This window comes from Nicotiana tabacum, chromosome 13, assembly GCF_000715075.1.
Source record: "Nicotiana tabacum cultivar K326 chromosome 13, ASM71507v2, whole genome shotgun sequence".
Classification (NCBI taxonomy): Eukaryota; Viridiplantae; Streptophyta; class Magnoliopsida; order Solanales; family Solanaceae; genus Nicotiana; species Nicotiana tabacum.
In genome coordinates this window covers 81,121,412-81,148,119 of record NC_134092.1, presented here as the reverse complement: position 1 = coordinate 81,148,119, position 26,708 = coordinate 81,121,412, and the positions used below count along the sequence as shown (strand labels likewise).

At 40.1% G+C, this 26,708-nt stretch overlaps 1 protein-coding gene across 20 annotated transcripts; it reads right to left on the bottom strand.

Annotated features, from left to right (window-relative positions):
* Positions 1-15,871: 15,871 nt before the first annotated feature.
* LOC107766479 (uncharacterized) lies at positions 15,872-23,873 on the bottom strand. Of its 20 annotated transcripts, none has more exons than XR_012698055.1 (5): positions 21,494-23,873; positions 17,814-21,188; positions 16,955-17,362; positions 16,786-16,855; positions 15,872-16,503 (listed from the first exon to the last, which is right to left on the bottom strand). XR_012698055.1 is itself a non-coding variant. In XM_016585259.2 (2 exons), the coding sequence occupies exon 1, from the start codon at positions 23,420-23,422 to the stop codon at positions 21,530-21,532; it is 1,893 nt and encodes a 630-aa protein (XP_016440745.2). In that variant the 5' UTR covers positions 23,423-23,873; the 3' UTR covers positions 15,872-16,503; positions 21,494-21,529. The 20 variants fall into 20 exon arrangements, 2 of the variants coding, with proteins under 2 accessions (XP_016440745.2, XP_016440747.2); XR_012698056.1 differs by having other exon boundaries at positions 17,049-17,362; XR_012698058.1 differs by having other exon boundaries at positions 17,814-21,118.
* Between the last annotated feature and the right edge of the window lie 2,835 nt (positions 23,874-26,708).

Below are 26,708 nucleotides of genomic sequence, written 5' to 3'. Positions count from 1 at the left end.
TTAAAGAGTAAGTGGCACTCATTCGTAACCGAAAGAATGACACTACATTTACCATTAGGGTTTCGAATTGGTGCTGGGAAAGTGTCCTCTATATTCCCATGATCCGGTGACCATGGAGAGCGAGCATCTTCCATTCGTTCGGTTGAGGCCGATGGGGAGGTAGCAATTGGTGGTGTAGAGGCTGGTGTAGAAGTTGAAGTCGGAAGAATGCCAGGGGTAGAACTCCTCTGACCAGAATCAACAATTGGAGCTCGATAACGGGACTCAACATTTTCAACTGTTTCCATTTCCGAGAAGAGTCCTTGAACTTCATTCGATTAAGCATCCGGTTGAGCAGGAAGAGATTTTCTTTTCCTTTGAAGATAAACTATTTCATCATTATTGGTTTCTTCTTCATCTGGTTGGTGCATATAGGGCTTCTTTCGTTGAAGGCTTCTCCTGAGTCTCAGCCGTGGAGGTATGTTTTTTATTTTTTTTTGTCCTTAATATGGGGACTCAGGAAAGATGGACCATCACCGGAAGCTAGAGTGGCATCACGGGCTCTCTTCCGGTCAAGGAGTACTTGAATTTGTTGATGGGCCACCGTTGGGTCATGAGAAACCTCAACAACGGGGTAAATAGAAGATCCCTTCGGAAGGCCTGTGAATTGCAAAATGGATTCAACAAATTGGTTTTAAATTGGTTAAAGATCGAAAGGAAAAAAGGAGGACTTTTATTTACCATGGTCCTTGGCTTTCCAATTAAATTTGGGTACTATTTCTTTACACCTATGAGAATCCGATGTGAAAATGTCTTAAATTTTCTGTACCTATTGGTTCAGGTTCTTAACCGATGGCAGAACCCAACGAGTAGCTGAAATAAGGGAAATAAAAGTTAGCAAAGGAGGGAATTCTCTTTAACACAATAGAAAAAAAATATTTGAAAATTTACTAGAAAAGTTCCAAAATTTAGGAATTGAAGGTGATGTTGCCGTAAGGATGTCCCTAGTAGCAATGGCAAAGAATCGTTCCATCCAACCACGGTCATTGTCGTTATCGACACTAGTAACAATGGCATGGTGGCCACGCTTACTAAGTTTGATCACGCCTCCACAAAAATTCTTCGGAGAGTAGAGATTGATCAAATGGGAAAGAATGAGGGTTTCTCCAGCTTGGGAGCACAATACCCGAAGGCATGCCACCGTACACCATATTCATGGTCTTACTTGGACCAAGAAGATTTGGTAGTGGTGGCAAAACTCTAAAATAATAGGATCAATTTCTTGGCTCAATCTTAAGGTAAAAGGGTATGTATAAACATACATGAACCCTAGTTTGCTAAAGGTGACCCTTTCCACCTCATTGGGGGATAAGATTTTGATGCTTTTCCATTCACAATCTTCTTTTACAACACGAATGTTAACAGGACGAATGAAAGAAGGATATCTGTGGACATGGCAATTTTTGTCATTCTTGGGGTTGATAGTTTTCTTTTGTACTTGAAGGTCCATCTCAGAGTGTAATTGAGAAGGTATGATTGTGTTGATGGTAGGAGGTTAGGCATCGACTTACTTAGTTTTGTTCTTTTTAGAAGGGCCACCACCGATGTGAAGGCCAGCGTTTCCGGGGACAGAAGTAGTAAAAGACATGGTGGTAGAAAATGTGAGTAAGAAGATTTTACTAAGAAAGAGGACTTTGCAATTGGGTTCTAAGGAAATCCGAAGAAGAAGAGTTTGTAAATGAGAAGGGTAAAAGTGATGAGTAGTGGAGAAATTTAGGTAGCAGAATTCATGGTCATCATTACCTTGAAAACTGGAGAAACTATTTGCCGAATCACGGAATAACATGTGTTCGATCTATTAAATTCAAGGAGATGTGCATCCTTTCAAGTGTCAGAAACCGTTTAGAAACTTTTCCGCCAAAGAAAGAGATCTTATCTACTTTTCGATAACACAAAGCAATGTCACCAAAAAGTAAGGGGACTATCTGTATGGGGTAAAATTGATAAATGATAGGTGGATGTTCGACGAGTTGACACGTGAAAGTAAAGACATGTAAGATATGAGTCAATAAATAGTTGTCACCGGTTACAAATATGTGACTGGTGCTAAATAAGTTCCTTTCACGACCCAAAACCACACCTTGAGGATCATGATGGCACCTAGTCCTTAGCACTGTTTTAAAAGATGTTTTCGGGGCGAGCCCCGGGGCGATGGTGTGGGGCGAAAGTCTCAAGAGGCGTACGCTCGGGCGTTCGAGACACATTTTTTAGTGAGGAGTAAGCCCCAGAGACGTTTTCAAATTAAAACAAAATTTGTTAAATAAGTCCTTCATATAATACTCAAATTCTCAAAAGTCACTTTGGTAATTACTCAAAAGGTTTAAAAAGTAACTCAAAAGTATTAAATTTAAAAGTTAAAACTTTTTTTATTGATTGAAGCCCTAATGCATGGTCTTTCTCAATTTTTTATCTTGTCCGCTAGTCTGCTAATATCTCCCAAAAGCAACGAATATTTAATTTTTTTTTACAAATATAAAGAGAACTACATTCTCCTTCATAGCAGCAAGTTTAAAGTTCAAATTGCAGGTTAATCATTCTTTTTGTTCCTCCATATAGAAAACTTTATTCTTTTAGACTTAAATTACTTGTGCTTGTAAGTAGCGTATAATAGATTATTTTGATTAGTTTTTTTTTTGTGTATATATATATATATATATATATATATATAGGTATGTATACGGGTAAAACCGAACCTACTGAGCATCCTGGGTTCCCGGTGAGGCAAACGGAGCAGGGACGTGACCATAAGGAATCGGAGTCAGAGTGAGGAGCCTCTCATATCGGGGCTCAAGAAAAACACCTGCCCTCGGGGTCATCGGGACCACGTCCCCCGGGACCGGTTCGAGCCCCAAGACTTCGAAGAGCATTACCAGAAAACCGCACACGACTAACAAAGGGCCATGATGTCCATGTCCAACTGGATATCACGGCGTGAATCTCGGCACGTATCGGCAGAAAATTAGTGATTAGCGAAATGGAAGATTTTTTACCTTTCTTAGGATTGTACTTAGGGTAAAACTCCCCTACTATATAAAGGGGAGGCTTATTATTCATCATACACATTATAACATGCATACCAAGGCAATTTACTTCAGTTCTCTTTGCTGTTCAAAGTTCTTATTTTTGTTCATAAGTTCTTCAGAAGTTCAAGCACGGAATCGAAGGCAGGTTCCTCATTGAATATTAACAGACCCCGGGATCACTCTTGTCATTAGTTTGGCCATTTATTACGTTTTTGAATTGCTTAATCTAACGTCATTAATCACTTGTATTGAATTAATCCACATATCCTTAAAATCGCGTATAAATTCAATTGTTATCCATTTTTAAGGGTAAACAGTTTGGCGCCCACCGTGGGACTAGGAATAATAGCTGTAATTTGATACAAATTTCCATAACGCACTCTGTTTTACGCTGTTTTTTGAGATTTTAATTTCAGGTCAAATTTAAAATGTCGAACTCTCAATTTGCTCACTTGAACGTTGATGCTGAGTCTGGCCACCACGGCGAGAACAATAATGTAGTGCCCAGCAACGAGGTGCCCCCTGTTGACCCCGCTGGAGTTCCGGTCGCGGACCCAATCGATGCCAACTCACATATGTCCATCGATGCAAACTTGCCTACCGACCCCAAAAACAGCATTCGCGGAGGAGCCCGATCGATAGCCCGGGGTAAACACGACGATGATGGTGATGGGATCAATTTACAGGTGATCTTCAAAATGTTACAAGCTCAACAAGCGGTGATAGACCAGTTACAGAACCAAAGCAGTGCCCCCAGCAAAGTTGAACTCGAACCATCTCGGGAAAACACCCGCAGATATGAACCAGCCACAGAAAGGCCGGGTAAGTTGAACCCGGGACCAATCCCGAAATAATAAAGATACTTGAGGAACTGACAAAATGGGTGGAATCGGGAGAAAATAAAATCGAAGCCAACGATAAAAAAGTGGAGACTTATAAAAGCTCCTTGGCTTCACAGCAGCTGAAACATAATTTGATAGAGTACCCGATGGTAACTTGGGCTAACGTCCATAACATGTACCAATCAAAAATTAGAGTCGAGGATGATTAGCTCAGGCCCCCCTCTAGCTCCGGGTATCCCATCAGAACTAATGACTTATCTAAAAGAGTCGTCGATCATGAACTAAGATCAAGCAGAGATCGGTATCAACCGTATAGTGGAGATCGAAAGGGCAACGGATCCGGATGTAACCCTGTGAGGAATGAAAAAATAAGAGATCTAGGTCATAATAGCCGGGGACTCATGAGCAAAAACGGTTTCGACAGGCCAATTGGGGCCAGGGAGGCACCAAGGTTATCGGAATACAACTTCAGCATCGATGCTGTCGATATCGTATCTGCCATCGGATGCATCAAAGATACCAAGTGGTCTAGGCCATTGCAGCCCGATCATGCCCAAAGAGACCCCAACCTGATGTGTAAGTATCATGGTCACTCACGGCCACAAGACCGAAGACTACCGACAGCTAAGAGAAGAAGTGGCCTGGTTATTCAATAACGGGCACCTCCGGGAATTTTCGAGTGATCGAGCCAAAAATCACTTCAGGAATATGGACTCCAACAAACAGACCGAGCAAGAGGAACCTCAGCACGTCATCAACATGATCATTGGTAGAGTCGATATCCCCCATGGGCCAATGCTGAAGCGCATTAATATGTCCATTACAAGGGAAAATCAAACCCGAGACTACATACCGGAGGGGACTATCTCTTTCAATTACGAAGACATTGAAGGCATCGTGCAACCGCAAATGATGCACTGGTAATTTTTGTACTCATAAATAAATCTCGAGTAAAGCGTATGTTGATTGATCCAGGTAGCTCGGCCAATATCCTCAGTTCGAGGGTCATAGAGCAGTTGGGTCTACAAGACCAAATAGTGCCTGCAGTCTGGGTTTTAAATGGATTTAACATGGCATGTGAAACTACTAAAGGGGAAATAAACATGCCAGTGAACACCGCCAGAACCATTCAGGAAATGAAGTTCTACATAATCAAAGGGGATATGAGGTATAATGCTCTATTCGGAAGGCTGTGGATTCACAACATGAGGGCAATACCTTCGACACTACACCAGGCAATGAAGTTCCCCACACTGGGAGGGATCAAGACAATTTACGGAGAACATCCGATCGCAAAAGAAATATTCGCGGTGGATGAGGTGATCTCGATGTTCGCACTCTCGACATCAAAGAACTTAGAGACGATTAGGAAGGAAGAAACTAAATAGCAATCACCGACACCGGCCCCAACTAAACTAGAGAAGTAAGAGGCAGGTGAGGATGATGATTACGGAGTTCCTAGGTCGTTCATCATCCCTGACAATTCCGATGCCACCAAGTTGACAGTCGAGGAGCTGGAGAAATTCATATTGATTGAACACTTGCCCGGTCGGAAGGTATACCTGGGCACGGGGTTGACTCCCGAGCTTAGGAAAAAACTTAATAAATTACTTATAGCTAACGTTGATTGTTTTGCTTGGTTCCATCTAGATATGACTGGGATCCTACCAGAAGTAACCACTCATAAGCTAAGCTTGGACCCGAAGTTTCACCCAGTTAAACAGAAAAAGAGGCCTCAGTCTAAAGTCAAGCATGCGTTCATCAAAAACGAGCTATCCAAACTCCTTAGAATAGGTTCCATTCAGGAATTTAAGTACCCGGATTGATTGGCTAACATAGTAGTAGTACCTAAAAAGGGAAATAAATTAAGAATGTGCGTAGATTACAAAGACTTAAACAAGGCGTGCCCCAAGGATTCTTTTCCTTTGCCTAACATCGATCGCATGATCGACGCAACAACTGGGCACGAGATACTCAGCTTTCTCGACGCCTATTCCAGGTACAACCAAATCTGGATGGACCCGGTCGGTCAAGAAAAAACTTCCGTCATCACTAAATTTGGCACCTATTGTTATAACGTAATGTCGTTTGAACAAAAAAATGCCGGTGCCACTTATCAACGCCTAGTAAACCGGATGTTCAAAGAACAAATAGGAAAATCAATCGAGTTTTACATTGACGACATGTTACTTAAGTCCCTGCGAGCAGAGGACCATTTGAAACATTTGCAGGAAACCTTCAACATACTGAAGAAATACAATATGAAGCTAAACCCGGAGAAATGCGCATTCGGGGTCGGGTCCGGGAAGTTCCTTGGATTCATGGTGTCCAACCGGGGGATCAAGATCAATCCCAAAAAAATAAAATCTATAGAAGACATCACCGCGGTGGACAATGTCAAGGCCGTTCAGAGGCTAACCAGGCACATAGCCGCCCTGGGTCGGTTCGTATCAAGGTCCTCCGATAAGAGCCACCGGTTCTTTTCATTATTGAAGAAGAAGAATAACTTTCTGTGGACCCCGGAGTGCCAACAAGATTTGTAAGCACTCAAATGGTACCTTTCGAGTCCACCCTTGCTTCATACTCTGAAGGCAGACGAGAAGTTGCACTTGTACTTAGCGGTATCCGAGATAGCAGTAAGTGGAGGCTTAGTCCGGGAAGAGGAAGGTACACAATTTCCTATCTATTATGTTAGCAGGACTCTAGGCGAGGCCAAAACAAGGTACCCTCACCTAGAGAAATTGGCGCTCGCTTTGCTAAGCGCCTCCATAAAATTAAAGCCATATTTTCAATGCCATCCCATATGTGTCGTAACTTCTTACCCACCGAGGAACATAATGCATAAACCTGAGTTCTCGGGCCGATTGACAAATGGGTTGTAGAAATTAGCGGGTACGATATTGAATATTGACGGACTGCCATCAAATCTCAAATTTTGGCAGACTTTGTGGTCGACTACACGTCGACCTTAATACCCAAAGTCGAAAGGGAATTGTTGTTAACCTCGGGAATTTGCACCCTCTTTACGGGTAACGTAATTAGGCAATCTATTAGAACTATGAAATTGATTAACAATGAGGCCGAGTATGAGGCCATGATTGCAGGTCTCGAATTGGCTAAAAGCCTGGGGGCCGAAGTGGTCGAAGCTAAATGCGATTCCCTTCTTGTGATAAATCAAGTCAATAGGACATTCGAAGTGAAAGATGAACGAATGCGAAGATACTTGGATAAATTACAGGTAACGCTGCATCGATTCAAGGAATGGACCCTACAACACGTACCCCGAGATCAAAATAGCAAAGCCGATGCTTGGCTAAATTGGGGTCATCGGTTGATGACGATGAATTCTACTCAGGAACAGTCGTACATCTCATGAAATAGGTAGTGGAAGAAGGCCATGCCGAAATAAACTCAACAAGTTTAACTTGGTACTGGAGAAACAAGTATATAGATTACCTGAAGACTGGGAAGCTGCCCTCGGATCCTAAAGAATCGAGAGCTCTATGTATGAAGGCGGCCAGGTTTAGCCTATCCGAAGGTACTTTGTTCAGAATAACGTTCGATGGCCCACTCGCTATATGCTTGGGGCCGGAAGACACCGATTATGTTTTGAGGGAAGTCCACGAAGTCACATGCGGAAACCATTCGGGGGCAGAATCTTTGGTCTGTAAGATAATCAGAGCTGGCTATTACTGGATCGGCATGGAGAAAGATACGAAGGAACTTTTACGGAGATGCGAAGACTGTTAGAGGCATGCGCCAATGATCCATCAACCCGGGGAGTTACTAAATTCGGTCATATCGCCTTGGTCGTTCATGAAACGGGGAATGGACATTGCCGGTCCCCTGCCATAGGCACCTGGTAAGGCTCAATTTATACTATTTATGACTGACTATATATCTAAGTGGGTCGAAGCTCAAGTGTTTGAGAAGGTCCGGGAAAAAGAAGTCATCGACTTCATTTGGGACCACATAATATGCCGGTTCGGTATACCTGCCGTGATAGTGTATGATAACGGGAAACAGTTCATCGGCAACAAGGTAAGCAAATTTTTCGAGGACCATAAGATCAAACAGATCTTGCCAACACCCTATCACCCTAGTGGGAACAAACAGACAGAGTTTACGAACAAGACCATACTTCAAAACCTTAAGAAAAGGTTGACCGATGCCAAAGGGAAATGGAAGGAAATTTTGCCCGAAGTCTTGTGGGCATACCGTACGACCTCAAAATCTAGTACCGGGGCCACTCCGTTTTCGTTAGTCTACGGTGCCGAAGCACTAATACCGGTTGAGGTGGGAGAACCGAGCCTCAAGTTCTGATATGTGACCGAAGAATCAAACGGTGAGGCCATGAGCACGAGCCTGGAACTATTGGATAAGAGGGGCGAGGCCGCCCTAGTCCAGTTGGCCTCCCAGAAACAGCGGATAGAAAGATATTAAAACCGAAGAGCCAACCTCCGACACTTCAATATCAGGACTTGGTGTTAAGAAAGGTAACACTGAACACCCAGAACCCTAACGAGGGGAAGATGAGACCGAATTGGGAAGGACCATATCGAGTCATCGGGATTACCAGTAAAGGGTCATACAAACTCAAAGCAGGAAATGGTGCACAACTACCGAATAACTGAAATGTGACACACTTAAAACGGTACTATTGCTAAGGTACGATCTCATTCACTTTTTTTAAAATATTACGAATCGGACTAACACTTGCAGGCGACAACCAAAGGAGAATATGGCTCTCAGGTCTAAAAGCACGTGTTGCACTCTTTTTCCCTTGAACTAGTTTTGTCCCAAATGGGTTTTCCGGCAAGGTTTTTAACGAGGCAACCGTAAATTGTGCTAACTTAGAATCGAAGACCGGTTTTAAATCGGAGTCAATGGTCGCATCAATAGTATCCGAGCTCTCTAGAGATCGACCTTGAATACTGGGGTCCATCACCCTCGGGTCAAGATTTTTAGCAAGGAAGGAAACTTTGTGCTTGAACAGTCTAGGCTCAGTGGTTAGGATTTATTGTATGGGCTAAACGGTCAAGTGAATCGTGCCTGCGTAGGACACCTTAGCCATAATACGAGCTTTTACATGCTTACAATCTTGTATGTTACACATAGAAATGAAAGAAAGTTTCTGCCTTGTTAATACACACTTTTGCTTCTTAAAAGTATTGAGCCTAAGGGCTACTCCTACCCGGGGACTATCGAGCCCAAGGGCCACCCTTATCCGATCCCAAAGGGCTACCCCTATTCGGGGATTGACGTCCGAGACAAGTTCGGATGGCTCGGGTTATCGAAGCCCGGAGGCACAAAGCCTATTAGACAGTGCCCAAACCCAAAAGGCTACATCCACCCTAAAATCGGTTCGGAGACGTCCGAAGCCCGTGATCAAAACATAAGGCCTTCAACAAAATTCTAAACCTGTTCAAAGGTAACCCTCAACAAACGTATAGTCTAAAAATATTTAAGCAAGTATCTTGGGGAAATTTCGATCACTCTGAGTTTTCACAAGTTTTGAGCAAAAATTGCACCGAGGACAGATTTTGCTCGGACCTCCGAAAAATGACTTATTACTACGTTTGATACTGTGCTAAGGCATTAGAAATATTTGCAATTGTAAAAAGATATAGACTTGAAAATTGCCAAAAGGAAAATTTTTATATATTTCAGAATATCTTTACAAAGGCCGAACAAAAATGGCCTCCACTAAATATATGTACAGGATAAAAAAAATCCTAAGGCATCTATGCCTGATCTTCTCCGGAACCCGACTCGTCACCAGAACTGTTGGGACCTTCAGATTCTTCAGAGCCCTCGGAGCCCTCTCCACCTTGGGGTTCAGCTAGCTTCTTGGACTCGACCTCAAGTCTTTTTTCCTTATCGATCTCGGCAGATAGGTCGAAGGCTCGGACATGGATCTCCTCGAGGGTTTCCATTTAGGATAGCCGCCTAACGTACTCAGCAGTAGTCTTCAGGCGGGCCTCAGTTGCTTCAACATCGGCCTTGTATTGGGCCACCATCTCGTCAGCATCAGCCGAGGTTACTTCCAACCTAGACCTTGTTATTTCGAGCTCCTTGCCAAGAGCATCCCGTTCAGCGATGGTCGAGCCCAGTTGTGCTTGGAGGTCCTAATTATGTTGAGCTCGTGCATCGACCTTCTCCTTCGCCACCCGAAGCTTAATTCCACCAAAGACAGCTGGGCCTGGGCGGTCTCCTTCTCTAAGGCCAGCAAGTCCATCTTGTTTTTCCAGCCGTCGGCCATTACTTGGATCTTGTCCATCTCCTTGCGGAGTTGGTTGATCTGGTCGATCTTCTGCTGGATCTGCGAAGTATTATTTTTAGCCTTTGCGACCGGACCTTCGTTTCTAACTTTTAAAACCTTTACCTTTTCCACCAAGTCAGCATGCTCTTGCCTTAAGGCTGATGCTTCTTTTTGAGCTGCATCCAGCTCGGCCTGGAGGTTCTTGGCGACCCCCTCTTGCTGCTCGCTAAGAAGCTTGTACATGTCCCTTTTTTTTGGCAAGCTCCTTGATCTCGAGCTTGAGTTGATTGATCTCAACCCAGTACCGAAGGAAACTCTCGTGGAGACGTACTGAGGCCTACAAAAAGGGCAAAATATGTGAGAAACATCAAACACACATAACAATAGATAGATGGAAGGAAACAATGCCTTACTCGGTTCAGCGCCTGTTACGCCTCATTGAAAAGGCATGGCACGTTCACTTCATTCATTTTTTGCCTGGTCCTCCTCGGTCACCAGGCATCGAAGTAGCTAGCTACCCCCACAGGAGTGGACAAAACCCGAGCATCCTCCGGGATGGTAAGTATAATTGATCTTATGCGATCGGGTTCCAAACTCAGAGCGGGGAACTGATTGATCATTTTTGAGCTCGATCTCGGCCCGCCAACTTCTGAGGAAGTGTCTTTCTTTGGAACTTCCAGGTCGCCCATCCCGGAGAAGCTTCCAAAGCAGACGAGTCCACACCGTCGAAAAAGGAGTGAATGGGATCTTCCGCACCATGGCCCCCCTCGTTGGACTTCTCCTTTCTCACTTGGGCCTCCTCGAGAATAGAATCAGTGCAGGAGGGCGTCTCCAAAATCTCAATAACACCGGGCGCTTCCTTTGGAGCGGAACCAACATCTTGGGAAGTTTCACCCCAGGCATCCACGTCGGTCATTTGAGTTTGAGGGGGGTCGATCTCACAAGTCTCCCCCTCAGATGCATCCAAGTCCCCGGGATAGGTCGTCCCGTGGGTAACAAAAATAGATTCATCCTCCAGCTCGTCCCTAAGCCGGAGGAGGGAGTCGAAGTCCGGCACTCGGGAACTGGAGCCCCTCTTGGGCTTGCGGACCCGTTTCTTTGGTTTCTTCACCTCGGAGCCCGGGGAGCCCGAGGGTTTTCTCTTCCTCTTCTTTTTTTCCTCCGTGGCAGCAACGGAGGGATCAACGGATGGGGGAACATCTGAGTACAGATGCCCTCAATCCGTTCCTTTAACCGGGGAACCGTATTCGGAACCCAAGCGACGGATGTACAACCATAAGCATGAATGAGAAGATAGAAATTGAATAAAAAGAATTTTGATATTTAATGAGAAATTGCACTTACGAGACGCATTCCACTTCTCAGGAAATGACATGTATTCAAGGGGGATCAGATCCTCGATTTTCACTCGGACAAAGCGTCCTTGCCAGCCCTGGTCTCGGTCTTCATCGATACTCTAAAAGGTGGCCTTGCTGGCCCGACGAGTAAGCTTGATCAGTCCCCCTTGGAACATTTGGGGACTGTATAATCAGAGTAGGTGGTCGATCGTGAACCGATATGACTCTGTCTTATTCACGAAATAGCGGAGGAGGGTCACGATCCTCCACAATGATGGATGGATTTGTCCGAGGCACACATCGTACCACTTGCAAAAGTCTAGAATGATCGGGTCCACCGGGACCAGTGTGAAGGGATAAGTGTAAACACTTAAGTACCCCTCCACGTGGATAGTAACTACGACCTCGGGCCCGGGGACTACTACGTTATTGCCTTCCCAATTGCATTCCTTACAAATTATGGGAAGAATATCTTCAGTCACAGAACATATGTGTCTCGAGAATCCTTCACCCAGGTCCTATTTGCACGAAGGCTTCTTGACTTTAAAGTCATCTGCAATTGAGCAGCCCCCGAGAATGAACGTTGTCAAGGGAGTCTCAGCGGCCGGTTCGTTAGCAACCACAACGGGGGAAGCCGTTTCGAGGAAGACCACTTCTGGGGCAACTACTTCAGTACCAGCGGCCGGTTGAGAAGATGAAGAGGAAACTTGTTGAGGAACAATTTTCGATGTTTTGGCCATTGTCATCTAGGGGAGTGTTTGAAAATTTGAGGAAAGAATGCGAAGTTTTGGAAAAACGGGTTTTGAAGACGAATAACAGAGTATGAAGATTTAAAGAAAATTTGGGCAAAAGTCTGGAGATTACTATGGAAATTGAAGAACAAAGATGAAGATATTAAGGTTTGATGATGGCTGGAAAGCTCGAAGGTAGTAATTTAGTCGAAAAGTAGAAAAAGAACAAAGGGAGGAAGCTTTTATAGGGAAACGGTCGACGCTTCACATTCGGGGGCAACCTGCCGATGAGCGACACATGTCCGAAGTCAGAACGACGCAACTGACGGGACATTTTGGCTCCCTCATCGTAACGTACGGAGGAAGGAACCGGAGTCATCTGTCGTTTCTCATCGTTTCGGCAAACCTACTCTCTGAGAAATGAGGGGACTATCTGTATACGGGTAAAACCAAATCCACTGAGCATCCCGGGTTCCCGGTGAGGAAAACGGAGCAGGGACGTGACTGTAAGGAATCAGAGTCAGAGCGAGGAGCCTCTCGTATCGGGGCTCGAGCAAAACACCTGCCCTCGGGGGCATCTGGACCATGTCCCCCGGGACCGGTTCGAGCTCCAAGACTTCGGAGAGCATTACCAGACAACCGCACATGACTAACAAAGGCCCGTGATGTCCGTGCCCAATCGGATATCACGGTGTGAATCTCTTCCCGTATCAGTAAAAAATCAATGATTAGCGAAATGGAAGATTTTTACCTTTCTTAGGATTGTACTTAGGGTAAAACTCTCCTACTATATAAAGGGGAGGCTTATTATTCATCATACATATTGTAACACGCATACCTAGGCAATTTACTTCAGTTCTCTTTGTTGTTCAAAGTTCTTATTTTTGTTCATAAGTTCTTCAGAAGTGCAAGCTCGGAATCGAAGGTAGGTTCCTCATTGAACCATTAACCGAGCTCGGAATCACTCTTATCATTGGTTTGGCCATTTATTACGTCTTTTATTTGCTTAATCTAACGTCATTAATCACTTGTATTGAATTAATCCACATATTCTTAAAACCGCGTATAAATTCAATTGTTATTCATTTTTAAGGGGGTATATATATATATTGTTTGTAGTGATCGAGGGGTATATATCGTGGCATTTGCAGAATATGCCAGTCTTAGTCAGATGATTCCAACAGATAACTTTGACTTTGATATTGATACACATCGTAGAAGGTTTGGAGCGCTCTCTGGGATTATGCAAAAGGAAAGTAGGAGTTGAGTGCAATAAGCGTGGATGAGGTTACAAAAAAATATTCAGGAAAAAGAATGGTCCACCAAAGAAGCAAATAGTACGAGTTCGTATAAAAAGAAAGGGGTGCCTTTTGTAATTAGATAGTATGTAGGGAGGGTGTTTAATAGCTGAATTTCATATAGTGGTCGTATGTTTTTTCCTTAAAAGTAATCGAATAGATTACTAAATGATTATTTTCAGTTTTTGTTAATAATGAAATCTCAAAAAAAAAATCTAACTTTTTGTTAATAACAAAGGAGAGATGAACAAATCCCTCAGTAAGGAGGTGTGAGAAGTTATCGATAGGGGGGCTAGGGAGAGGTAGTGATAGGCCGAAGAAGTATTGGGGGTGAGGTAATTAGACAGGACATGGCTCACCTTCACCTTACCGAAAACTTGACCCTGGATAGGCGAGCATATACGTCGAGAATTAGGGTTGTAGGTTAGAAGGTAGTCGAGCGTTCTTCTTTTCACTCCTTTAGTAGAAGTAGTAGTCTTGTATTTGAAGGAGAGCTTTAGCGTAACTAGTAAAAGTTGTTGCCATATGACCAAGAGGTCACAGGTTCGAGCCGCATGGAAACAGCCTCTTACAGAAATGCAGGGTAAGGTTGCGTACAATAAACCCTTGGTCCGGCCTTTTCCCGTACCCCGCGCATAGTGGGAGCTTAGTGCATCAACGGGCCTTTAGTAGTCTTGTATTTCTTGTCTAAAATTTCTATTACTGCTTGTTGTTTCTTTTGGTTCAGTTTTCCTATTATCTTGTAGGTATTGTTTCTCTTTCCATGGCTTCTTCACTACTATATTTTCTTTTTAATATAGTCAGAATTTTTCTTTCCTTGAGCCGAGGTTTTGTTGGAAACAACCTCTCTACCTTTACAAGGTAGGGGTAAGGTCTGCGCATACTACCTTCCTCAGACCCCACTTGTGAAATACACTGAAATTATTATTGTCATTGTTGTTACCTTTACTTCGTATAATTTATGTATCACTATTGGTTGCCATTTTTATTTATTTATTTGCACTGTACGACAATTATCACTGAAGGAGAGCCTTGGAGTAACAGTCAAGTTGTCTCTATGTGACTTATAGGTCACGGGTTCGAGCTGTGGAATCAACCATTGATGCTTGCATCAAGGTAGGCTACCTACATCATAGGGGTGCAACACTTGCTGAAACTTGCATGAACGCAGAATACTTTGTGCATCGGGCTGCTCTTGCCACAACTATCAATATTATACGATGTGCTACAACATATATACAATCTACATACAATAACAATACATATTGCATACACAATTTATACACTTGACATAACTTAGTTATGTATGCAGTCTGTACCGTCCAGACAATTGAATCAGGTCCATTATACCTATATATACAATTAAATACATTGCAACACAATAGACATACATCTAGATACAAAAAATATGCACACATCATATCGTTCTATATAACTAGCATACAAAAGAAAATACAAATACCATACACATGTTATACACCTGACATAATTAAGTTTTGTATGCATTACATTTTTTTAATATTATATCATGTTTAATTGTACTTGTACATACACCCAAATAATGTGTGACACAACAACAATACACATATAATACAAATTATATACAACTGAGCTACAAATACTTAGTTATAAAAACATATAACAATCAGACAATTGAATCATCACAAGACATTATGGCGATACCATCCAATGTTTCATTCACTAAACTCATATGCAACATATTTATTTCAAACGCAACTTAGGAACATATTTGCGATGTATCAAAAAAATTACAGGAATAGCAGCATTAATTATTTTTATTTCCTCTTAAGAAGATTGCTACAAGTTTTCCTGTTGTGTCCCTCTCGCCCAAAATTGCTGCATGAACCCTACGACCTCTTAGCTTTCATTTCATACAATATTTTGTATCTAAATCTTTTTGGCCTTCCTGCAGCTCTTCTCCCCACCAACAGCAACACCACTTCTTCTGAGACATACAATGAAATATCCTATGTACTTTCATATGGAGAGGGTTCATGAGAATTTTTATGTCATGACAAAGTTTTATATGGTGTAGTAGACGGAATTGTAGTAATTTTCATCTAGGTGCTTGTACTCAAAACAGCCAAAGCATGTCCACATGGTAGTTCATCCAACTAAAACCGTAGACAACTGCATTTTGTCTCATGTAGGCATACCATGAAGCTTTTACTACCGTATGTAGGTATTCTGTTGTATCTCTCAAGTTCTAATTAGTTATATATAATTTTAAAAAACAAATACAGTTGCATATATCAAGTATAGGATATAGCAACATTAAAGATCAATCGGAGATACTAAAAATATTAGAGCAAGCATACTTGGACATTCAAAAAAAATATAAACTGAAAATATATAAAGATATACACTAAACATGCATCCAAACTGAACATCTAGTTCTTCCTTATTTCTGTTTATCAAACTACATATGGTAGAATACAATCTTACCATCATCGGCCGTGATAAAAGTATGTTATAATTCTGGCAATGCTGGCAGCTCTTTGGCATCCTTATTCGTTGCGTACACTAACTCTACGATAGTTGAAGTCATTGTCCAAGTTTTATTCACCGTTGAATGTGCCCGAGATCTACCTATAATTCCCAAGGTTGAACAAGTAATCTTTCATCCTAGCTTTTATCTATCTATTCAACGTTTACCATGTGTTGATTAAACTCTTCTAAAGTGTATGCTCTAGGCATGACAAAGTCCAAACCCCTTATCTTGTGATGACTCCGCAAGTATTTAGACCTAATGTTGTTCCATAGATGACACATACGTACACATCATACACCATTGACGTCAACGTACCTTCATAATACTTGCAGCCTATCCTATACAACACAACACACATATTTGCGCTTTCACCAAAAGCCTTTCTGAATCATTCGAAGAACCACCTCCATGAGACGTCATTCTCTTAATCAACAACGTATGCGAGCGGCAGTATGCTACCTGTGCAAATAAACAAGTCATATAAGTAAAATATTTACTACCATAAAACTAACATACAAAAAAATTACATACACAAAAATCCAATTTACACAGAAATATAAGTAATATACAGGTGTACATGTTGTGTTTAAATGTTGAGAAACATCACCTGCTGCATACATTGTACTAGTTGTACTACCATACAATTAACCAACAGATATACAAGTGACATAGAAGTATAAATAACATATATAGTTATACAATAAAAATACACAGTTATATATGCCTTTTTTATAAACTCACCTGTTGTATTCATTGTGCTAGCTACAAGTTAGGTCCCCTTGTAGATGGCTTTAAGGAAGCTACCATCAACCTTATCAAAAAAAAAAAAAGGAAGCTACCATCAACTACCACAATAGGCCTACAAGACTCTCATCCCATTATTGATGCGTACAGAGCTAAAAATGCATACATAAATTATCTATCCTCTGATTTGTGCAAGCTCACAACTGAACGAATAAGTCTTTTCTAAAACAAGTAGCTAAGCAGCTTGCCGTAGGACTCACTTGAATCCGCTCGCAACAATTGAATTGCCTTCTCCGTTACTCTCTAAGCTCATATGTAGGTTAACGTTACACCATAATCCTTCTTCATATTTAATATTATGTTCTTTGGCACGTATATCATCTTTGGGTCTGAACATTTGTCCATGAAAACACTCCCAACTACATTGGTTGTTGCTTGACGTTGACGTTGTGTATAGATCGTATTCTTCAACGAGCATGTGTGGACACCATAGAATTTGAACATTCTCGATTCATTCAGGCTTGAAGACTAAAACTGCCACACGCAATTCTCGCTAATGCATACAAGGGAATAGCTACACAAAATAAATTTTATCTAGTGTTAAATTAAACACACATATTATATTATACCTTGTATATCCCATTTATAATCCAATATTAAAATCCTACAAAGACGAAAGGCAAAAGTGAGGCCAAAAGCATGCTGAATATAAAGCAATATCAGGAAAAGAGTTCCACATTTCATTTTTCAAGATCATTTCCAATGCATATGGAAACTTATAGACAGCCGTTATTAACAAGATATTTGTAAAGATGAATGAATTTCTTTCTTTTCGGCATGAGTTCTTTTTTATTTCTTTTCTTGGGGGGGGGGGGGATTTGGTCGCGGTTCAAAATGTCCAACTTTAATGTTCAGTATTACCTCTCTTCCCCATTTTTGAAAGACTTTTGGTCATCTAAAACTCTTGCACACAAACCAATGGTACAATGTATTAGAAACTCGGCCTAGGCCCATCAAATGTTTACCTGCCTTGAGGTTATCAACTAAAGTTATGCCGCAAAATGAAAACACCCTTTGGTCCTCTCTGATAGGTGCTGTATCTATTGAAAATATATCAACAATTAACATTTGGAAATCATACTAACAATTAATGTGTATAAGACGTATATAGAGTTACAGAAATAGAAAGAGCTAATGTAACTGGAAATAATATGCACATAACCACTTGTGATGATCCAAAATGTCATCTTTAAATTTAAAAATTAATTATGTGTTCTAAGACCTCGAAAAGTACTATTTATCATCCCTCGACTTGCGTGCGCAATCCGTAAAATTTTCTGGAAAGTTTTTATGTGAAAAATGGATTGAAATGTGAATTAGAGTTTTAAAACTCAATTGAGTTGACTTTGGTCAACATTTTGAGCAAACGGACTCGGATCAGTGTTTTGACAGTTCCGGTAGGTCCGTATCGTGATTTGGGACTTGGGCGTATGCCCAGAATCAAATTCCAAGGTCCCTAGACCGAGATATGGAATTTTGATAAAAACAATTTAAGTTCAAATAGTGACCGGATGTCTAATTATGTGCAAACGACCCCGAAATAGAATTTTGATGATTCCAACAGCTCCGTATAGTGATTTTGGACTTAGGAGCGTGTTCAGAATTTTATTTGGAAGTCCGTAGTTAAATTAGGCTTGAAATGGCTAAAAACAAGAATTTAAGTTTGAAAATTTGACCGAGGAGTTGACTTTTTGATACCGGAGTCGGAATTCAGTTCCGGAAATTTTCATAGCTCCGTTATGTCATGTATGACTTGTGTGTAAAATTTGAGGTCAATCGGAGTTGATTTGATAGGTTTCGACATCGAATGTAGAAGTTGAAAATTTTAAGTTTCATTAAGCTTGAATGGGAGCATAATTTGTGGTTTTAGCGTCGTTTTATGTGATTTGAGGTTTCAAATAAGTTCGTATGATGTTTTAGGACTTGTTGGTATATTTGGTTGAGGTCCCGAGAGCCTCGGGTGAGTTTCGGTTGGTTAACGGATCAAAAGTTGGACTTAAAACAGTTGCTGCAATTTTTCCTTTCTGCTGGAAATTCTGGCCCAAAATCGAGCTCCCAAGATCGAGCTCCCAAAAATCGAGCTCCAAGATCGAGCTCCCAAAATCGAGACCCATGATCGAAGCCACGATCGAGGTCGAGGATCGAAGCCATGATGGAGGGCTGCCTGGGCAGAATTATAAAAGAGGGCATTCGTCCCATTCGCCATTTTTAACAGATTGGAGCTTGAGCAGAGGCGATTTTTGATAGATTTTCAAGGAAAAGACATTGGGGGTAAGTGATTCTAACTTGGATTTGGTCTATAAACATAAATATATCATTGTTCTCATCATTGAAATTTGGGAAAGTTTTAGAAATCTCATAGAAACGAATTTTTTTAGATTTCGGTATCGATTCGGAGTCGGATTTGAGTGAAACTGGTATGGTAGGACTCGTAATTTAATGGGTTGTCGGATTTCGTAACTTTCGCCGGATTCCGAGACGTGGGCCCCACTGACGAATTTTTAATTAATTTCGGAATATTTATTTAAAATGTAGTATTTTCTTATAGAATTGATTCCTATAATTTGAAGTGATTGTATCGAATTATTTTGGCTAGATTCGAGCCAGACAGAGTTGGATAATCGTGAAAAAGGTCTTCTAGTGGATTAAATTGGAGCAAGACGAGGTAAGTCTCTTGTCTAATCTTGTGAGGGGGAAATTACCTCATAGGTAATTAAAATTAAATAATTGTTGTTAATTGTGGGGACTACCTACGCACGAGGTGACGAGAGTCCGTGCGTAGCTACTATTAATGCTAAAGTCCGGGTAGTTTAGGACTCAAAGCATGAATTACTTGTGTAAATTGTATTCTTTGTTTAATTAATATTATTTGATATATATACATATATATTGTGAATTGTTAGATAAAAATATTAAAGGATGGAAATCTCATATACTTGATTTTTTTTCTGTTTAAATTAATTAATTGTTAAGAGAAATTGTTCTTCCTCCTGAATTTATCTTATCACAAATATACTCTCATTCCGGAGGTACATAAGAAAATGTCCTCCTTTTTTGTGGAGCGGGCCGAACGCCTCGGCAGGATAGATGCATCTATGGATCGTGCCGCACGTCCCTCGGCAGTGTACACGACACTCTGGATCGGGCCGTACGACCTCGGAAGAAATCGTGCTTAATAATAATAATAATTACACGATACTTTGACAGTTTATTGCAGCTTGTAAAGTTATTTGATAAATTGAAAATTCATTGGAATTGAATTGCAGCTTGTAAAGCTATTTGATAAATTGGAGGAATTTAATTATTTCTGCTGATTTAAATAAATTATTGTTATATTCTGTGAATCATGCTGATTTAAATATTCTAGTTTTATTTTAATTATTATTATTGACCCATAGTGAGTGTCAAAGTCGGTCATCTCGTCTCTACCACTTCGAGATTAGGCTTGATACTTACTGGGTACACGTTGTTTACGTACTCATACTACACTTGCTGCACTTTTTGTGCAGGATCTGAGACAGGTACTAGTGGAGGACCTATCATCACATATCCACGTCATCCCGAGGCATATTGTTGAGCTGCCTTTCTGAGCCGTTCTGCAGCTACTAGTGTCTCTTCTTATATTTGCATTCTGTCTATTTCATTTCAGACAGTATTTGGAGTTTTGTATAATCTACTAGATGCTCATGCACTTGTGACACTAGGTCTTGGCACACACATTGGTAGAATTTGGTATTTTATTATTTTCTTGGATTAAAAGTTTAATCAATATACGTTGGATTTATCAGTTGGCTTGCCTAGCTGTAGTGTTGGGCGCCATCACGACCTATAGGTGAAATTGGGTTGTGACACCACTAGTATCAATTCTTGTAATATAAGATGTAACTTTTGTACATAAACACCATTTTCAGAGATTTAACAACTCTCAAACAGGTAAGAATCAATAAAAGTAGTTTTTTCTGTTTCTTCCTGCTTTCTTGGATATTCAAGAGTATTGAACATGTGATAACAAAGAAACTTATGAAAAATAGTATTGTTAGAAAGAGGGGAGAAATTGTCACAATATGGAAAGCCAATTGTCTTCTCAATCCCATCAAAAGCTCTCCTATTTCTTCCCTTCTACAGGACCCAAACAAGTACTAGTGAGGCAACATCCTAGGCTCTTCAACTTCTCTTCCTTCTTCTGAATTTCCAGATAGAGAGTGCGTCCTTTACCGGGTCTAACATCGCCCATTGCATCCCATACTATCTTTCTAGTCCTCGAAGCTTCCTAGATCCATAGAGAAGATGTGTATGTTTCCACAAACGAGGCCAATCAGAGACCAAAAAAAATAAGAGGCCTAGTCAGAGAAAGAAAGAAAAAGGAAAAGGGATCAAGTTATAGCTTCATCAGCAATAATCAACAATTTGGGAGAGATAGACCCCCTTGACAATGGACCCTGATCTCAATTCACTCTCTTGGGTTTGACAATGGCAAAATGATATGACTAGAAGAAGGCATAAATTAGAGAGTCCAATGTTATAGCCTCAGGTTACTTTTCCATATACAACTAAGCGAGTAATTCATTTGACCATTCAACTTTCATACCACATTACATAGTGCAACAACAAACAAAAAAGATAACTAGATTTAAGAATGACTCACCAGAAACGGATCATCCAATGTAAAATGTATACCTCATTACGGCACTGGGGTGTTGATTTTGTGGACTCTCACAGCTTTCTGTAATCCATCAATTACGTACTTGCATGTCAGCTGATTTGGCGCAAAACCCACTTTCCTCATTTTATCTTGAAATTTCAACAATTTGGCAATATCACATTCAGCGCTTAGAAACCTGACAATTGCGTTGTAACAAATTGTGTCAAATATTCCAAATTCTTGAGCAAAGAAGCTTAACAGCGATTGCGCCTCACAGAAATTGTTTTCTCTGCAATGCCCATTTACTAAAGCTCTACAAACTTCAATATCAGGCAGCACATCAAAATCAGTCATTTCTCTCATCAAGGAATTAGCCTCCATGCTTCGGCTTAATTTACACAAACTCTTAATTATAGCTCTATATGTACATATATCGGGCTTCAAATCTTTTAACACCATCTCAGCTTTCAAACACAAGGCCTCATCAGGGAAATTCCATCTGCAGAAAGATTCAATCAACTCCCTATAGACCATATTGTTAGGCTCATATCCATTGCCAGATACTCGATCCAATAGAGCCTTGGCCGCAAATGGTCGATTCTCCATACAAAGAGAAGCAATTAGATAGTTGTATATATCATGAGATACCACAAATCTAAACCTTTGAAGCTCTGTGACGAAATTCACAGCGGAAACTAGATTATCCTGCTTTTGATATCCTTGTACAAGAACCGAACAAGTGAACTTATCAGGGTACATCCCTTCTCCAATCATGTCATGCAACAGAAACCGTGCTTCTTGCATCATCCCCTCTTTGCAATAACCACAAATAAGAGTGTTATACAAAATAAGATCTGGTTTTAACCCTCTGTCAGCCATTCTCAGGAACAACTGATGAGCATCTCTCACATTTCCTTTCCTACAAAAGCCATTTATCAAACTAGTGTATGTGAACAAATCTGGTAATACGCCTCTAATGTACATAATTTGATACAAGTAGACTGCATCTTTCAATCTTTCTTTCCTACAATAGCTACTAACTAATGTATTATATGTAACTATATCAGGTTGAAACCCTTCTTCTTCCATTTTCTCCAAGAAGTCATTGACCTTGTTCGCATCTTCATCCTTGCACAAGACAAGAGTTAATATATTGAAGGTACACGCATTTGGGTGCACTCCTATTCTTTCCATTTCAGCATAGACTTCCCAACATTTTTTGCTATAATTCAACTTTGAAAGACCATTTAAAAGACAGTTTATGGTAATAACACTCGGGCACATTCCATGCTTCACCGTCTTTCTAAAAGCTCTAAAACCATCTTTCACCATATTCACCTTGAGAAAAGCCTTAATTAGCATATCAAACACAACAGGGTCCCAATTGCATACACCACTAGCTGAAAGCAAACTCTCAAACAAATCTACGCTGACCAGTCCATCTCTCTTCAAATCAACCAATTCAGACAAAATCTTCATTGCTTGTGAAAAGTTTTTTGACCAAGTCAATATATGAATAACAAGACAGTAGTTTTGAGTGTTAGGTTTGACGCCCAAATCAGTCTTGACCCAGTTGAAGAAGCTAAGAGCAGTAGATGAATCAGACTGGCATCTCAACAGGACCCTTGAGACTTCAGTGTTACTAAGATAACTAATAAGCCCGTGATTTTCGATGGTTTTCTGAAGAAGGACCAAATGGCCATTGTTTTTGCTCTTTAGTGCTGAGCATATCAGACTAACAATGTTTTGGGGGTTTTGGGTTTCAGGTAGAAAGTTGTGAAGGGGGTTTGAAATGGGTCTGGACCCATGACTTTGGAGAAAATTTGATGATGACAATGATGTAAAATTCAATCTTGACTGCAAATTCTTGAAATCAATTAATAAATTTCCACTCGAACATCTGTATTTGATTGATTTCTGAGTTAGATTCATGGAAATATGCAAGAAAAAATGGAGCTATCCTTCAGCAAGAAAAGCTCAATTCAGACAGAGAAAATTACCGAAGGTAAATAGGAGATTGAAATCTGAAGTTTCTGGTTCTACCATTTCCTCAAAATTCAAATTTACGCAGAACGGAGGAGTGAAAAAGGACCGCGACTCTGTTGCGCTCGGTTTGAACAGTGGAGCCAAAATTCTATTTTATAGGCGTTTGGAATTTTCAACTTCAGCTAAATATTGTCCTTGAATTCTCGAGCGGCTCGTAGTGGCATTGGGGTTAACAGTTAACTAGTACTGATATGCAAGCCATATTTGCACTCTTTTGCAACAGCATGAAGGAAAATAAACTTCACATAAAAAAGAGCAAGTGCTTGTTGCTAAGGAGACGACATTAGGGCATGCCATAAGCCAAGTAAAATGTAGGGAAGCCTCTTTGATTGGTATGCACGTAAGTTAAACCTCTTACATAAAATTCAATTCATAGGTTTAAGAGTGTCAATGGTTGAATTCAATAAATTACTTTAAAAACCTTATATTATATTAAAATTTCAGTTACTCTATAGTGTATAATTCAAATTAGATTTTTTTAAATCATCTCAATTATCTCGATTTTTCTTCACTACCAATACGACTTGACTAATTTTAACTTTTGTTTATTAAAATAACAACGAATTTTAATATGACACATAATATATAAGTTAAGAAAGTAATGAATCACATAGTGTATGATATGTCTAATAGTATCACTTGTTTAATCCTCAAAATTATAAAACTTTTCTTGCTAGTCTAATTCTACTCTTAAAACTCATCGAAATGTTTTACTTCCCAAACCATTGCCACTAATTGGCTTTGTAAACTACAACGTGTTGTTTAGAGCATAGCTTTATAAGCATGTGTATATCTTGATTGTTTCTTGCAAACATGCAAAAAATAGAATAAAATTGCTCACAAAATCAAGAAGAGTATTATATGTTTGGTGCATATAATTTTTACTACAAGAGCTTATATAAATGCAATGCTTAAACTAGATCTTGATTCATAGGACAGATAGAAGTTGCAACAACACAAGTTGTGTATGCCCAACATGCTCTTTACCTTAAACACATATTATCTATCTTAAATAATTAATGAGTTGCTAACAAAAAATATACAATTCAAATTTGAAAAAATAACATGAGTATCAATATGAAAATTATGGAAATAATATAGACTTGATATTTGACTCAAATATTACAAAGATATAAAGGAGAAGAAAAAAAAGAGAGAGGAGAAAACATACTTTGATGACTTTCTACAAAAGATTGCCAGAACTATTATAATTTCAACACTAGTAGAGTATGTCTAAGTATTACTTGTAGCCATTTCCATTTGAATCCACCCCAAGGCACAAGGTAAATATTTTTTAATACTTTGTCATTTTTAGAAAAAATATTCTAAACGACCAAAAATAACTCCTGAGGATCGTGATGGCACCTAATCTCTAAGATTAGGTAAGCCTAACACATGATGAGATTAACCGATTTAAAATAACTTAAATTATTAAATAGAAACTGATAAAGACATAACATTGGCGAAAACTAATCAACAGTCATACATCCCGAAACCGGTAGTACAGAGTCATAAGCTCTACTGGGAGTACACTAGAATCTCAAATACATCACTGTTTTGGAATACAAATAACAATAACAAGGAACAACAATAGAGGGTGACTTCGAGACTCGCGAGCAGAATAACAGGTATACCTTGAAGTCTCCGCAACTCTAGTTCAATTCTCAACTGTGCGGCACGATCCGAGGTACCTGGACCTGCACAAAATTATGTAGAATCGTAGTATGAGTACACCACAAATGATATCCAGTAAGTATCAAGACTAACCTTAGTGGAGTAGTGACGAGAAGCCAAGACACTAACTAGACATATAACCTGTGCAGAATATTAATATAGAACTAACAACGAAAAGCATAATCAATAAATGGCAACAAAAGTAAATGTGATAACATGGCAAATTAACCAAAATAAGTAAAACATAAAGTGAAATCAGTTAAGAAAATAATGATATGTTCAAATCGTCAAGTCGTTCCAACACAAGAATAACAACGACAATCACCCTGAGGTATCACACCTCATAACCACAAATCACAATCCACCCTTATGACGCCACATGAGCTTTATATTTTTCTCGAAATAGTTTCACGCACTTTAGCCCCCCTATCTCGCCGCGTGTGCATCACAATGAAGTATTTTTTTCTTATTTGCACCACGCGCATAATCCACCTTATCTCGCCACATGCGCATCAATATACACACCACCCTCATGTCGCCGCATGTGCATCTCAATCACAACAAAACAAACAAGCGCACACCACGTGCCCAAATGCCACAATATTGCTCAAACAATAATACCAATGCCACAATAATACATAGCCCACGACTCAACAATAATGTTTACAAGAATTATAACAACAACACAAGAGTACGGGAAGTAAATCAATAATGAAATATGCTTCATATAACAACAAATTCAATTCAAGGCATATTAATAATGTAAGAGTCTAATCCGGTCAATTACCACACATAAGCCCGTGTACATGCTCGTCACCTCGTGTACACATCTTTTCCCATAGTACAAGTAGTGTAAATACCAAATCCTAAGAGACAATTCTCCCACACAAAGTTAGGCAAGATACTTACCTCAATTAGGCCAATTCAATACTCTAAAAATAGTTTTCCCTTACAATTCACCTCCTCTTGGCCCAAATCTAGCCAAAAATAACTTAATAATATCAAACAATGCAAGAGAAACCAATTTAAATTAATAAAGCTAAGATCTAATACACAATTCCCTAAGAGTCAACCCCGGGCACGCCCGATCAAAACCCAATTTAAAAGGTATATCTCGACTATCTATAACCCCACGAGTTCATATATGTGTTTGGTTTTAAAATCCGAGTCCAATTCGACTCTCAAATCTCAATTTTTTATTTTTCAAAGCATTGTCAAAATTTTCAAAAACTTTTCTCTTCACTTCACATGATTTTGATGTCAAATCTCATAAATAATCATGTTATATAATAAAAAAGGATCAAAATCGCTTACCCAATAGATTTGTTTGAAAATCTCCTCCTAAAATCGCCTTCCATCGAGTCTAGGGTAAGAAAATATGATAAAATGAGACTAAGTCACGAAATCCCAACCTTTTGTTCAACTGCGGATGTCGCAAATGTGACCTGGGATTCGCAATTGCGACCACTCGTGAAGCACCCGAAGGCGAGACACTCGG

What these genes read in the sequence shown, in the direction of transcription:
- LOC107766479 (XM_016585259.2), bottom strand. Translation starts at nt 23,422, where the DNA reads ATGAATCTAACTCAGAAATCAATCAAATACAGATGTTCGAGTGGAAAT.